At 39.8% G+C, this 16109-nt stretch overlaps 1 protein-coding gene across 18 annotated transcripts in view; it reads left to right on the forward strand.

The window, feature by feature from the left end:
* CAMK2D (calcium/calmodulin dependent protein kinase II delta) overlaps positions 1-16109 on the forward strand; it is a 120829-nt gene that overhangs the window by 80999 nt on the left and 23721 nt on the right. For 6 of the 18 annotated variants that reach the window (XM_084204133.1, XM_084204123.1, XM_084204134.1 and 3 more), the window contains exons 8-15: positions 1337-1439; positions 5004-5087; positions 6103-6197; positions 6465-6587; positions 7255-7338; positions 8014-8056; positions 11838-11875; positions 13430-13462. In XM_084204133.1, the coding sequence (XP_084060259.1) occupies positions 1337-1439; positions 5004-5087; positions 6103-6197; positions 6465-6587; positions 7255-7338; positions 8014-8056; positions 11838-11875; positions 13430-13462 (603 nt within the window). The remainder of the gene's footprint in view (positions 1-1336; positions 1440-5003; positions 5088-6102; positions 6198-6464; positions 6588-7254; positions 7339-8013; positions 8057-11837; positions 11876-13429; positions 13463-16109) is intronic. The other 12 variants (XM_084204136.1, XM_084204124.1, XM_084204140.1 and 9 more) reach the window with 3 other exon arrangements.

Genomic DNA, 16109 nt, shown 5'->3' on the forward strand with positions numbered 1-16109 from the left:
GGGAGGAGTGAGAGAAGTGTTGGTAAATTGTTGAAAAGATGTTCCTTTGGTGAGAGGGGAACAAGCCACCTTTAGACTCAAGAGTTTGTCAGGGGCCGTTGTAGTGTTAATTAATAGAAGTATCACCGTGGCTGAGGTCTTACTTAGGCTCAAGCATATTTTGCTGGATACCTGACATGTATTAAAGATAGGTTTTGCTGAAAGAGGCTTATGATCTTAATTGTTTCCAGCCTCAGTACATGGTGGGATTAACTGCCATCACATAAATAGTCCCTTGGAAGTGATCTGATTGCTCCTGGGTTCAACCTGGAATACGTGTTGAAGAGTTTGCAGGATTGGGGCCCCAGCACCAGCCTGGCCATAGTGAAGTCCCTTGTCAGAGACCACTGCAGACATTGCTTCTGAGGAGTCACAGCAATACCCATGAAAGTCAGGTTTTGTTATTCTGTAAACGTAGAACAAAACCTTTTTTTAAAACCATGGGGACTGCAAAGACAGATGTGGCAAGAAAACGCTATCACAGTTCTCTGAAATAATCTGTTGATTTCTACAGTACTTTTTAGTTGTGTTTTGAAAGCAAACATTCATACAATAAAGTTGTCTTTGGGCAGTTGCCACTTAATGTATTTACTAACTGGTGTTAAAAGGATTCATTATGAACAGTAGAATGAACACAATTGTTATGTCCGAATCCTTTACCTTTAATTGTGTGAGTGTACCTTAGCATTTCATTTCAGATGTGACCGACATAGCCTACAGAACAAAAGCAAGGTGGGAACTTTCACTAACTAACATGGTTATTTGAAAAGTTCTCTGCAGGCACAAACGTGGGTGTGCTGGTTTTGCTGAAAGATTTGCAATGTAAATACACCTGCCCTCTAAATACAATCACAGGGCTGTTATTGTTGGGATGTCATGCCAAACATTTCTGTTTGACAGTTGTAGATGCCTGATCCTGCAAACTCCATGGGCTAGTCTAGTCGTCAATGAGTCCCTGTCCTTTGGGAGTCTGCTGCCCCATTTTTCCAGTAACGAGCTCTTGGGAATCTCTGACCAGCCTTGTCACACCAGCGGGTGTCACAGCTCCATATGCCCCTTCTGGCTCTCTTCTTCACCCTGTCCTTAGTCCTGCTGGCATGAGCTCATGAAGGCAGGTTACAGGCCTGGGGGTTCTTTCCAGATAAGAATGGGAAGTACAAATTTTGCAATTTCATGGAAAGAACTCATGGGTTTCTTCTCTGTTTCACTCCTCTGAGTATTTGTTCTTTTCCAGAGTACTGTCTAAAATATGTTTACTTATCTTTTTGTTTCAATTGTTTTCTCTCTCTGAATAAAGCCTGAGAACTTACTTCTAGCTAGCAAATCCAAGGGAGCAGCAGTCAAACTGGCAGACTTTGGATTGGCTATAGAAGTCCAGGGAGAACAACAGGCTTGGTTTGGTAAGTAAATACCATTTTTCCCTCACCATTTATTCAGCATAGTGGTTAAGTGTCCCCAGCTGCCCCACTCTCACCCCAGAGTGGAACATGCAGCTGCATGACTTTTGACCCTGGAAAAACCTGAGTTTCCTCATTCCTGGCTTGTGCTACCTTCCATCAGCCTGTAAATTTGACTGATGTGCACACAATCCCTTTTCTCCCCTTTTCTCCTGAGTAACTAGAGGCAGAAAATAGGGGTGTAGAACCTGGGAGGGAGACTGCTGGTTTTCCCTCAGATGACTGAGGAGTAAGGCAGTAGGGTAATACTGCTGAGTGTACCTGCCCAGTCATCAGAACATTTTGTCTGAACAGGTCTCTGTCAGCTGGAAACAACTGAAAAACTGATTCTGAAGCACCTTGGAATGTGACTTCAATGAAAGGGAAAATAGGAGGGATTGAGCACCTGAGGCTGTAGCCAGACACTAATTACAGATTACTTGTTACAGTTAATAGGTGCCTCAAGGAGAATGGTGGAAAATGTTTAATACTGGTAATTTTAAACAATAGTGCATGTACAATTGTGACACACGTGTCTCACGTACCACCCTCTTTGAACAGATGTGAAGCATGGGGAAAAATTTATTACAAATCCCAGGTGGAAAACATGCAGAATAAAATATTTATAGCAGCTGCCTATTCTCCCTTAGAGTAGCTAAAAAGTGCAGTTTGCAATGGAACAAAGTGGTTGTAGGCTTGGAACAGAAGCAGAAAGGTTTTCCTGAGCAGTGAGTTGGGAGGTTGAATGTTCACAGCTGTAAGTACATGTAGATGCACAGGCAGTGCCACTGGGCATATGTTGGCAGCTTTATAAGCCAGCCTGTTGTTTTAAATCCAGCCTTTTTATAAATGGATTTCAGTAATCCACAAAAGACAGAGGAGATTGCTCTTGCACATCAACAAACAGACCAGTACAAAAGGAGTGGAATAGAAACAAGGCAAAACACAAATGGTTTGTTACAATGACAAAAGCATCAGGTAAACAGGAAGCATATCAAGAAAAAAATCAGCAGATTGATGTTGACTTCAGGAATATTTTCTGTATGTAGTGTACCTGCAGGTGATACAGAGGAGGTTGCAATGTCCTGGGAAACATTGCACTTTGTTTTTCTTTTGTCATTTGGTTCTTGTGAAATGCTTGGTTTGGACTCATAGCATCATGAGGACTTGGGAGAAGGGAACAGAATGTCTTTAAAATATACATGTAAGGAGGAGTTAACAAGGCAATGAAAAGCAAGTAGTCTAAAGGGGGTCTTGCTTTTTAAAAAACTCTGTCAGTCAATAAGGTAAGTGGGTTCTGTACCTTTTTTGGAACCTGCTCTGCAGTCCAGAGTGGTCTGAGTGCTTGCCTTCAGCTTTAGGACTGCATTAGCAGGGCAGAACATGAACTCCAGTGGACTGGGCATTTTGAACTTTTTCTCATTTTCTTCTCTAAGATTTTTCTGCTTTCTACTGGATTCTGCAGCACTTAGTGACTCATGGCATGCTCTGATTCTAATTATAGCTCTGCATCAGTATGCTTTTCTTTCTTTTTTCTTTATATTCCCCTTTATTCTGGTGTAGTCCTCTGGTGTGGTCGTCTCTTTTCTGCTTGAACCATGGCTGTGCCTCAGCAGGAAACTGGTTTGAACCCTGTGTTTGAATACAACAGAATACTTTCCTGGTTTGCATGTTTGCAAAACAAACTTGTTCCTTGCCTATTTGTAGAAAGCCTTACAGGGTTTAGTCGAAACCTGCCACCCTCTTAGCAGGTGCTTAATGTACTGGGGAGGTGTCAGGCAGGTTGAGCTCAACCAAGCACGGATTTTGTCTTGGTCCTCTGCACGCTTGGAGAAATCATACAAGTTTAGGAGTACAAGGTGTTGCAATCTCTTCTAGGCACTGCGCAGTCAGTTTCCACCTTTGCAAATTGCTTTAGCTAGCGGAGTTACTAGGAGCAGCAGCACTTCTGAAAGTACACACTCGTTTGGGGGTCCCTCTGAGCAGTTACAAAATAACCTGATAAATGACAGTTGCCTACTCACTTGTGTTTTTTTTTAACTGAAATCAAGGCTGTGTACCCTTCTGTCTGTGCTGTTCTAAACCACTCAGAATATTGGGGAGAGACTCTTTTACTACAGCATTAATTGACAGGACAAGTAGGAATCACTTCAAACTGAGAGTAGGTTTAGGTCAGATAATAGGAATAAATTGTTCCCTGTGAGGCTGGTGAGGCCCTGGCACAGGTTGCCGAGAGAAGCTGTTGCTGCCCCATCCCTGGAAGTGTCCAAGGCCGGGGACAGGGTTTGGAGCAACCTGGGATAGTGGAAGGTGTCCCTGCCCATGGCAGGGGGTTGGAACAAGATGATTTTTAAGGTGCTTTCAATCCAAACCATTCTGTGGTTCAGTGTACTAAAACTGTACCAATTATTTCAGTTTAGATATATTTTGTTTCTTCATTGAGAGATAAGGTTAGCTAAGTACTATACTTATTTTTGCTTTAGAGTTTATTTTCAAATCTTGCATAGTAACGTTCATTGAGCTGTGGTAAGTTTTAAACTCAAGACAACTTTGCTTCCCCTTTGAAATGAGCACTGCACCCAAGCAGGGATAAGAAACAGCACTCTATTTAAAGCTACTTAGAACATCTATTTTTCAGCTTCTCTAAGGAGCTTAAGATGTGTTTCCTGTGTGATAGTACTCCTTAACAATTCATAGCTTCCATATCAGGAGCCTGCAAAAAACAAGCTTATTTTTCATGACCATATTTTAGCTCTTTTCTCAGTAGAATTTACAGAATGTGTTCCTTCTTTTCCTCCTCCCACTCACAAGTAATTGGTGACTGTGGGGCAAAGGCCTCTTTTTTTTCTGTAGCTGTAGGCTTCATATGTTATCACAGTCTCTCATGAGTTTTGTGGAATCCAGGGTGATATTGCACAAGTGGCATGTGGTCCTTCATGAAAGCCACCAAATTCTCACCTCTCAGGAGTTCCCCAGCATTTATTTTAGGCCAAGATGCCTAGAAGAGCAGAGTACTCACTGAAATGGTGCAGACTGTTAATGGTCATTAAGTTTTTATCTGTTACAGTGTCCTAAGAAAAGTAATGTTTATACCTACTTTTTGAAGTTCTGCTCAGAGAAGCAGCACTGCTGGTAATGAATAAAGGATGAAGAACATATAAATTTTAAAGGGCAGATTGCTTCAGAGATGCTTCCTGTAAACTTTTTTTAAGAGGTTTCCAGAAGTGGAATGACTTGGCAGAAATGAGTTCTGCAGTGGAAAGATCAGGTTAGATGTAGGCCTAATTTTGTGCAACATATATCTACTTAAAAAAAAGGATACAGTAGCTGCCCCTCTGCTTTATTAGTTGGTCCCCTATAACATCAGCATTAGCTCTAAGTCATGTGCCATAAAAAATGGGCAAATGCAGCAGCTCATGTCCATGGCTTGGGAAATGTTGTCCTGGCTCTTGTGAGCTGAGATGAGAGTCACTTGCTTTTTGCAGAGCACATATAGGTTTTGATCAGAGTTGCCTTGCCTTTTGACAGGCTTTGCTGGTACTCCAGGATACCTTTCTCCAGAAGTGTTACGAAAAGATCCTTATGGAAAACCTGTGGATATGTGGGCATGTGGTAAGAAGTTGTTCTGAGAGTCATATTCAGTCCACTCTAAAGTGTCTTAAGGGTGAGAAATTATATCTAGGGCATATTATATTGTGCATCAGAAAACAGGTATTTAATAAAATTCAGTATTAATTTCTAGTAGAGGTCATTGGATCTTTTGTTACCCTACAAGCTTCTTTCTTTAAAAACTATTTACTAAGTTCTGTTATCACGGCATTCTTGGCCATGTTTACACAAGACACTTTGAAAGCGTATTCAAAGAATAGCTGCAGGTGTGTGATGCCTCACTAGCTAGTAAACACACCAGTTCATACTGTGGCTGGACATGCAGTTTTGGTTCACAAGGAGCCTAAAATTCAGTCTGACCAATGTACCCCATCTGCAGGTGTAAACCACAAAATTAAATGTTTTCTGAACTGGAGGACAGAGCAATGGATTTATCATCCAGTTCTCAAAACTGTGTTCTGAGGCACTGGCAATTGGCAGTTCCCCAGCTGAGATCAGGGGCTGGTTTGCTTATTTCACTTCTACCCACACTTACTATGTGGTTGTATCTATGAAAACACTTCAGTCAGAGGGAATCATCTCAGTCAGACTAGCAGGTGGTCTTTTCAATTTCCAATTGACCAAATGCAGAGAAATTTCAGTTTCCCAAATTTGCTTTGCAGGAGAATAGTTATAAGACAATCTTTGAGACACCAACATAAGCCATGATGAAGCCATAAGTAAAAAAATGCATTTTCCTAGAACATGGAGAATCGTGCAATGTTCTCTGGCTAGATAAACATATCCAGTATTCCTGATCTGATGTCAAATGCTCATTATTGTCCATGTTTCCCATAAGAGGTTACCTTGTCCACCCCACTTCTATTGTTTTCCCCAGTCTGAAGGGGCAGTGTTTTTCCCATCCCAGTGGATGGGGTGATATTCCTGAGCCTTTTGTTTTACAAGGTTGTTAGATGCAAAATTAATTTCTGGAGTTTGTTCCTTGAAAGCCCTTAACACTGGTGTGAATTTTCTGCAGGAGTCATTCTGTACATCCTCCTGGTGGGATACCCTCCCTTCTGGGATGAAGACCAGCACAGACTTTACCAGCAGATCAAGGCTGGTGCTTATGATGTATGTACCATACTCTGTCTATTCAGTTATTTGTAATTTTTTCCTAGAGGGAAAAGCTAAGAACTGATGAGATGGTGGCATATGAATTCTGCAACATCATCTAATCACATTATGTTAAACACACAAGATTTAGGTAGTACATGATGTTGAGGTAAAGGCAGAGCCTTATAGTTTTTAAGCTCTTAGTTGAATCCAGTAGTGGATCCTTAGGTAAAATGGTGTAAAGATTGTACAGGACAATATACATATGTCTGTTTTTTTCTGAAGTTCCCCTCACCAGAATGGGACACGGTGACTCCTGAAGCAAAAGACCTTATCAATAAAATGCTCACCATCAACCCAGCAAAACGTATCACAGCATCAGAAGCACTAAAGCATCCATGGATCTGTGTAAGTAATTTCCACAGGTTCAACACGATCACTTGGCAGACAAATCAGTTTATGGCTTGCTTCAGCATGAAGTGAGTGTGTTTAGAGGATAACTTCTGTTCTTGTTCATGCAGCTGTGTAACTATAAATTGTTAAATTATAATTACACAGATACAATCAATAGTGGTCTGTATTTATAGAAATCTCAGCTTGGGGTAAGATTTTTTGCAAATTTATCTCCTTTGCCTTGACTGTGTTGTGCAGAATGTTCTCTGCGAAATTTAGAGTGTTATTTTAAATTCGCAGTGAGAAGAAAGTGCAGGAAAGTAACTTCCAGTTGGATAATGCTTTGCATCTGCATTTCCCAGAGATCATTCAGATAAGCATGAAATGTGCAGGCAGGGAATTAAGGGATTTGTGAAAAGTCCATTTGCAGGTAGCAGAGGCTGCCTGTCTGTTCCTGGATCCAGGACTTTGCTCCTGTTCTCAGTATATTCCACACCAGGACTTTTCAAGTGGACTTTACACATGGAAAAGGCTGGGTAAAAGGAGCACAATGGGTTAGTCAGACAAAGTAGAAATTAAAGGCCCAAGTTGGGGACCATGGGTTGTAATATGTGTGTTGTAGAGTAAACAAACCATAAACAGCTGGCTGGGTGCCTTAAAATCATTATTTTCTTCTTCTCAGCAACGTTCGACTGTTGCCTCTATGATGCACAGACAAGAGACTGTAGATTGCTTGAAGAAATTCAATGCAAGAAGAAAACTAAAGGTAAGAAAGAAAAGTTGTGCTTGTGTTCAGTGTGCAAAACAAATGGTCTCTGTGCAGAATTTTTCTAAATATTATTCTTAAATGACCTATTGATAGAAGATCCACTTTTGGCTTGAAGATCTTAAAATTTCCATGAAAGTGAATAGAATTTAGCTTTTGTTTATAATTTAAAACTGTAATAATCCTCTGTATTTAGACACACTAAAGGTGTGCTCTTGAAGGAAAATCCTTAAGGTTATTCTTCTGAATTATGCTTTGTTTTTTTCTTGGCCAGACATGTTAACTTTGCAGATCTAAACTTGTCTAATGTGTACATTACAAATAAGCTCCTATTACTCCCTAAAAAAAAGAATCTAAGAACAATAGTCAAGTCTCTTTCATTTTAATCTATGTATTTTGAATAATTGCTGAGCCTCTGAATACTCCTGGCTGGTGCATTACATACTGACAGTTGGTAAATATTTGGATATCAAGATTGCTGATAGGTGTGTAATTAAGATTAAATTAAGATTTATGCACTCATGACATGGCATTTGAGAGGAAGTGCACAGATAATCCATTCTCTCAGGGTTAATTCAGTAATTAGTGCTATTTACTCGTGTATTTTCCTTTGTGTTGGCATTAGGAGTTTTACCTAAGTGTGATGCTAATTTGAGAAAATGTGTGTGTACACAGGGGGCCATTTTGACAACAATGCTGGCTACCAGAAATTTCTCAGGTATGTTCATTGAGCTCCAGATTGATGCAGTCTTTATGTTTTAATGTCTGTGAAGGCTGAGGTCTAACTAGGACTCGTTCAGGAGCGTCTAAGTGTAATATATATCGTGTTATTTCCTGGGATGAAGCAAACAAGAATTTAATGTCTTTGGGCCAAAGAAATTCTCTTACAGGTGATAATCTGATTTTTCTGTCGAATTTGAGCTCCTTCCCTGCTTTTTGATTGTTACCTGTCAAAGACAGGAAGCATTTTCATGCCTATTTTGGTGCAGGCAAATTGAGAGTTATGCATGTAGCTCCACATGCACAAGTATCACCAAACAACATTTAGAGCTTACACATTTTTATATATGTGAAAAGCCATTCCATGGTTCTGTTGCATCCTGTATTAAAAATATCATTAGTACACATTCATTTCTTTATTGCTTTGCTAAGGAGTAAGAAATGTAGTAACACGAGTCCCCATTTTCTTTCTAATCCCCAGCAGTGCCTAGCTGGATGTAAGAAGAGTTGTTTCCTCTTCATGAAACAGTTTTGTCCTGATGACTCTGGAGATTTAGATCTTACACTAAACAAGCTCTAATAGCAAAAGCTAAAATTGCTCTTAGCAGAGAATTGTCCAAAGCAGTAGAATTGCCAGAATATTGATGCTGTGTTGAATTTTTCATTTTGCCATTTGAGATTGCCGGTGAAAAGTGAAATAGAACACCAGATTTAAAAATCAGTAATTTTACATATCCTCCTACTCTGTGATGTAACTATTGGAGTGTAACATAAATTACTGTACAGACAAAAACATGATAGTGCTCTGGGCATGTTTCGAATAATAATAAGCACTGACTCATCCAAAAAAATTACATAATCACGAATGCAAGAACAACTTGTTCAATTTGCATAGTACTTGAAATAGAATTTTATTCTTAGTTAAGTTCCCTTCTTTAACACACACCTAAACACAGAGGACCACATTCATCTACATCACCTTGAGTTAGTGCTTAATGAATTCCAGTGTCTGCCAATTAATTTAAAAGGTGGGAAGGCTGTAGGCTGTGCTTCTTGTACAAATGAATTACTGTTAAATATCGAACAAACAAATCATTCCTCATCCCTTTTCATAGCTGTCACTCTCCATATATGTAAGGATCAAATTCAACTTCCATGAACAAAAAAAGCTGAAGTAGTTTTTAAATAGTATTTCAGCATGAAAAGCAGACAGGGTTTTTGGCTTTTTTTTGTTTTTTCACCTGACATCTCTTGTTTTACACCGTAGCCACCCGTGTGTTTCCTTGATGACATTTTTTTTGTTTGTTTTTTTATTCATTGTATTTCATTGCCAAGCATGCTAATGAAGGTCATTTGTCCATAATGATGTGGTTATAAAAGTGTTTTACTTTCCTTTTTTTTCTTCCTTTTATGTGGAATGTGTAATTCTTGTGAGGTAAGACCCTCAGCACGTGAAAGGAACATCTTTTTTCTCTTCTCAATCCAAGCTGCTGTTTGTCCTCAATCACTTTAATTTCTCCATGCTGTCACAAACCATTTGTTTTCAGTCTGCTTTCTGGCCTAGTAGCACTGCCTTAGGTTTTATTTTTAGCTCTTGCTTGTAGTTGCAAGAAATCTCTCATTGTGGGCTTAATTTAGAATATGCTGATTGCTTTGCTCCTGCAAATTCTTGAAATATTTGATTTGCGTGCAGTATCTGTGATTAAAGAAAGAGGAATGCAAACACTATTAAAAATCCCTTGCAGCCAAAGGCAGCAGAGTGGCGGGATGTGCCCTGTAACGTGCAGCAGTGCGCAGCAATCCATGCCGGGCGCACTCCGAGGGACGCAAGAGATACTCGGTGTTACTGCTTGTGGTGCCCTCATTTTACTGCCTCTCATTTAACTGTTTACATAGAACACGTAGTCTTTGTCGGGCATCAAAAGAACTCAGAAGTTTCGTGCACAAATTTAGTGAAAGGACCTACAGCAGTCAGTAAGAATTAATTTATGTTTTCCCATATTTTTATAAGGGCTAAGGCTATAAAAGAGGCTTTGAAAGCTATTAACTTCTGGGTTTCTTTGTCCTTAGGTTTCAGAAATATCTCCTTCCCTTTGCTTTCCCTAAATAAATTCCTCAAGGTAATGGAGTGCCCACAATATTTGTGCTAATGTAAAATCTAAGGCCCTCTTGCCTCAGGTCCTGAAAGCACACATTGCCACAGGGAGCGTCCAATCTCCAAAGGATGTGGAGAACAATTTGGTTTCAATATTTACATTAATGTTTCTTTAAATAAAAACATGCAGTGGTACTGCTGCACAATACAGGCAAACTTATTTTTGTTCATTTTAGCTGTAAGACGTGGCTGTGTGGGAGGTCTAATGGTAGTGTTGGCTGATGGCCATAGTGATTAAACTGCATTTGGAGGGCTGATATATTAATGAAGTTAGAAACATCAACCTGGCTTCACTTTCCAGGGTTTATGTCATGTAAACAACACAATAATGGACATTAGTCATTTCTGTACAGTTGCTGAGGTGATTCTACATTTTCTGTGCTGTAAAATGAGCACTTAATGCAGATGTCGCTCAAAAATAAGCCACAAGAATAATTTCAAGAATTAGCTTTAAAGGTAAACCACATAATCAGTAACTCCCATATCCGGAGCTAGTCTGAGCAGCCTTGGGAGTTCGAGGTCCAATTGAATTGGAGTTTTGGGGGTTTTGTTAAGATAAGGATGCCAGTAACGATGGGAGCTCCATGTTGGGACTGTCTCCCTTATAAATAGAACAGCAATTTCTTATGACTTGAGCTGTGGAACAGTTTCTGATGGGAAGATTGGGTCATAAACAACAATAAAACCCCAATAACGGCAGGCTTGTTGTGTAATTTGTTATTCTTCAGGTCTTTGGCAGTGATTCATGAAGCATTTACGCTTTAGTGAATAGTTTATATGGATTTGGTAGGTCAGCCAGCAAGTATTTCTGCTGTGAATGTTTTCGGGTTCAGAGCTGGGCTGTGCTTATTTGCACGTTAGCCTTCCAAATTTAGTAAATCTGAATTATTTGATGCCAGTTTTAAGTGGTGGAATTTGAAGTCTGGCACGTGGATAACCTTATGGCAAATGAAATTTTGAAGAAATTTGATCAGTATGCAACGTGATTCAGAAAATAGCATGTTTTCTTCATTAGAAGCTGAAGCAAAGCCTTGAATTTGTTATTATTGCCTCACAGGCGGCAACCCTCCAAAACAACCCTTCGCTAGCGAATCGTCCTTCCTTTCTTCCTTGCAACTGTGCTGCCCTTTCACACCAGGAGGCTGATGCTGTCATGGTGGGAAGTCCCCACAGGGGCATTGTGCATATTGGTACCATCGCTGAGATAGCAGCGGGCTCTGCAGACACCTGGGCCAAGTCCCTGCCCTCAGAACAACACCTTTGCACAGTTATATCAAACGATCTCTTTCATCCAATAGAAATATATTGTAGTTGAGGAAATGGCTATAGCCAAAGCTGCTGCTTTTGCCCTCACCCTGCTTCCATTTCCTCTCTGCCACCCAAGGAGCTCTCTCCTTGTAGAAGTACAGTCAACCTACAGCTTTAGTCAATGGAAAAAGACATCTTTGATAATCCTAAGGACTGGTGGTTTCCTAAAGATTTCATTCCCCGTGCTCAGAGAAACAAAAGGGGAAGATAAAAGCTGAGAACATACCTGGAGCAGGGAGGCGCTGGGGGTTTGCTGCACAGCTGGGTAACCTCACAAGAAACACCTGACACTGAAATTATTTGTCTCATTTTACAGCAGCCAAGAGTTTACTGAAAAAGCCGGATGGAGTTAAGGTAGGTCAAACACCTGCTTTCCATTTCAAAGATATATTCTTAGTCTCCACCTGTCTGTAACTTCTGCCAGGTTTTAGAATTGATTATTGCTATTTCTTTCCTCCATAGATTCTGTTAGTCTGTAAGTCTTCTCACTATCTATTTGGAGTGGTTCAAGGTAGTAGCTGAAGCTTAGAGATGAAATAAAACAAATACTTGAAAAGCCAGCATTAAGTAAGCAGAAGATAGAAAACTACTGGAGAAAATGCTTTTTCTTGCTTTTTTAATGAAGAATGATTATGTAATTAATGACTCAGAATTATCAGTTAACTTGTAAATAATGGTTTGGCAGTGGGCTTTTTAGGCATCAGTGTTTATGTGCAGCTCTGTTGCCTCTTTGTTTCCCCTTGACTTTCCATTAGATGTCGTGGAAGACCAAAACTGTATGTGTAGGCTTGGCTCCACATGAGGTGTGTTCTGCCAGATGTACTTGCTATATTTGGCAGAACTTGAGGGGTTTACTGTCTCAGATCAGCTCATCCTGACTAAGAGACCTTGCTAAGAAGGGAACATTTTGACAGCTTTCATATGTGATTTAGAGCTCCTGTTCTCATGTCACCAGACCCTGCAGGAGGAGAGATGCTTCACAAATGAACCTTCTGCATAAATACTTGGGAGAAAAAAAAAAAAAAAAGGAAAAAAAAACCCCATTCAGCAGAAAACTATGTTGGTTTTTTTCCTCAGAGGTCTCCTAAAGACTAATATAATGCTTCAGGCTTCCCTTATAAGATTCAAAAGATATTCTCCTGTGCTCTGTGTGTTTATTCAGAAGGGTGTCTTTGACCTGAATTTTAATTTTCTATTCAATTTTAACGTCTTACATTAACAAAACATTATAAATACTTGCTTAAATACCAGATTCACAGTATATTTGTGCCTGCTGTCTGACAAACACACACTTTGCCAATCAAAAAATCCCAAGCCTGACCTACAAAGAAATGAGTACAGTACCATTGCATTGCTTCTCACTGCCAAGCAGTGGAGATCCCAGTCACATGGAGAAACACACATTTGGAACAATTCTATCACTGATGGAAAACCCTGACCATGTTTCATTGTGGAATAGATAAAATTTATGCGCTCTCTCTGACCAGTTTTGCTTTTTAAATATCATTCCTCCTACAGGTCTACGATGCTATTTGTTCTATCTCAATCTCAATTATAATATGGGAAACAATTGTTGCCAAAATTTTGCCTAAATTTCAGCTGTTGGGATTCAGTTCTTTGGTTTTCAGCACATATTATGTATCTGCTGTTAGTTTGCATGGTCATGTGGAGCAAAGGGAGTAAATGTACATCTGGGGAGGTCTGTTTTTGTCGTTGCTGTTGTTGAGATGCTGTTATTGAGATATTCTGTAGCATTTTCCCACCCCTTCCAACAGGTGTAGCTGTCTTTTTTGTATTAAAAAAAAAAAAAAAGCCAAAAGAGAAATTTACTGTACTCCATGCATTGATACTGCAAATCCAACCAGTCACATTTTCTTCTTTTCCTTTCTCTCTGACTGGTCAATTCAGAAAAGGAAGTCCAGTTCGAGTGTTCAGATGATGGTGAGGATCTTTATCGACAGATTTTTTTTCCTCCTGTGAAACGTTCACACTTAGAAATCAAACAGTTGCATTTAGCTTTGTTAACTTACTGTGAGAACTGCAAGACTTTAAAGTACAACCTTGTGAATTTTAAGCCTGCAGTTGCTATATGCCATCCACAGTGAATTGTTCAGCCATTCTTTCAAAAAAGTCCTTACTTTTTTTTAACCTGGGGACATAAAAAGCTAAAAAAGTAGATGTAACATCAGCCAATGCAGCTGTTCTGAGTAAATAAGAATAGTAACAAAATAGTTCTCTTGTAACGGCCTTCTCTTCCTTTTCAAAACCTCCTTATTTTAAAGCTAATAATATTAATTTTGTAAAATGTAACACAAAATGAGTTACACAGTGATACAGTAATGCATTGATCGAGTCACTGTAGCCCAAGATGCCATGCTAAATGCTCGGGAGTAAAAAAGCCAATTTCCCAGCCTTCCCTCACTAGTTTCCCAGCTAGCTTGCTCTGCAGCTCAGGGCTGTGTCCCCAGATATCCCAGCTGACAGTCTCAATAACTTTCCTTCCTCCTCAACCTGCTCTCCAGTCTTGCGTTCATTTGGCCCCTGTGACCCCACATGGTAACTTCCTCTTGCTGTTTATGGTGGTTTTGAATGTGACCTTTGAGGTGCTCGTGAGGAAGGGCTCTGCCTGCTGCTGCTGCTGGCAGAGAGAAGGCAAAGGGCCCTCATCCACACCTTTCGCTGGGAAGCCAACTCTCCTTGGAAAGCAAAAACTGCCGCTCAGGTGCGAGCAGCCGTGCAGTTCTGTAGGAAAATCCTCTGTTCTTCGGGCGATTGCAGAATTCCAGTGACAGGAGCCCCAGCACCTGAAGGAGGGGCACTGGGAAGGTGCAGTGTGCTTATTGCCAGGATCCCAAACCTCAAGTGTGCGTTAACTCTTTGCTACAGAAGTAGCGTGTGAAAGGTAAAGCCCCAAGATACAGGCCTTACTTGTTAAAATATTTTCATATTCTATGGAGAAAAGGCCAATCAGGATACTGGAGTTGTGCCCAGCTGTTTGGAGTGCGTGTGTGTCTGTCCTGCACTACTGTCACACCTCAAAGTGACTTTTGGCAAGCGATGCAGCAATAAAACATTCTCGTTCACAACAAACAGGAAGACACTGGTTAAGCACAAATCAGCTTTGAAGGAACTGTTTCATATGACAATATTGTAATTCTTTAGGAGTGGTTTCCCTCTGCTGTTAAAAGTACATGCAAGATGCACCATGTGTTCCTAGATTAAATAATGTCTCTTTCTATGAGAGAGAAAACATGTACAGCTTATTGGTGTTTTCTTGCAAAGTTTCAAAGGGTTTTACCAAGTTCTGTTTACATGGAAGAGATAACTGTGTTTTGAATCATGTTCTCTCTCTCTCTTCCTGATGAGTGCTGAATTCTCAATATCTCACTGAAGAAGTTTTGAATAGGTTTCCTGCTGTTTTCAGCAGAAGCTGTAATGAATATTGTTTATTTTCATAGGGCTTTCAACAAGGGAGTATGGACCAAAGCCTGCTCTCCTTACTCAGGCAAAATTGGAATTGAAGTTTGACTAACCTGTTTTTCTTATGTATTCAACCAAGAGCACTCATTTGGGATACCACTTGAGTTTTTGTATTAAGCTGTTACTTAATAGGACTGTATGAAATCTGGTGAAATCTTCATTTCTTTCCTTATGTTTTTCCTTTATGTCTATTTGCTTTTTGCTAGGGTCTTTTTAATCTAGTCTCTCAGTGACTAGACTGATACAAAAATATTAATCTGTAGTTATGCAACTCAATATGCAATTTTTGTCTTGCTTGGAAGGTTTAGTCTGCTGTCAAGCAGCCTTGTTTGTATTCCCACTCTTCTACAGATCTCCAGTAGAACTTTCATTTACTGAAATGGATGGGGTTTTCTTCAAAGTTTTTTCCTGAGTAAGGAGTTCAAGGTTCTGCCCATCTCAGAATCCCATCAATACCAAAGCAAGTAAAACACTTGCCAATACTTAGATCTCCCCGTGAAAGACTTTATGCACAAAGGTGTTTGTTCTCTCCCTGTCCTGACTTCAGACAACCCTACAGCTTACAGCTGTAATTGTGCATAGAGAAATGATATTTATTTGGCAATAAGTGGGCCAAGTCAGGGCATAATCAATTGCAACTCAATACTGACTCATATGGTCTCTTAATGACAATTCTTGCAGAAAGACCATTGTAAAAAATAACTCCTCTTCATCCTCCTGCTGTAGAGCATAATGAACTTTGCTTTTAAATCAAAGAAAATTAATTTTTTTCTATATGGGAAAACAGTATCTATCATAAGTATTATTAAATAACATTTAGTGTCTACCTAATGTTCCCGGATTAACTAACAAAACTTCTTTATATTCTTCAAAGCCAGTTAAAGACTGGTTAAAAATTAGAAAATTTGCAGTCTGTAATTCATTACTGCAAATCCTGTGGGCATTTCCATAATTTAAATGTATCCTAAGTAAGATTCACTTCAGCTGCAGGCTCAGTTCCTGAAATCCACAAGTCAGCTGCCATGCCAGGCCCAAAGTAAAATAATCATCATAAAGTGCTGAGGACATGGAGTCTGTGAATTTCATTTCTTTCCATTCCGTAAAGTTA

This window comes from Fringilla coelebs, assembly GCF_963513975.1.
Source record: "Fringilla coelebs genome assembly, chromosome: 4".
In the NCBI taxonomy this organism is placed as follows: domain Eukaryota; kingdom Metazoa; phylum Chordata; class Aves; order Passeriformes; family Fringillidae; genus Fringilla; species Fringilla coelebs.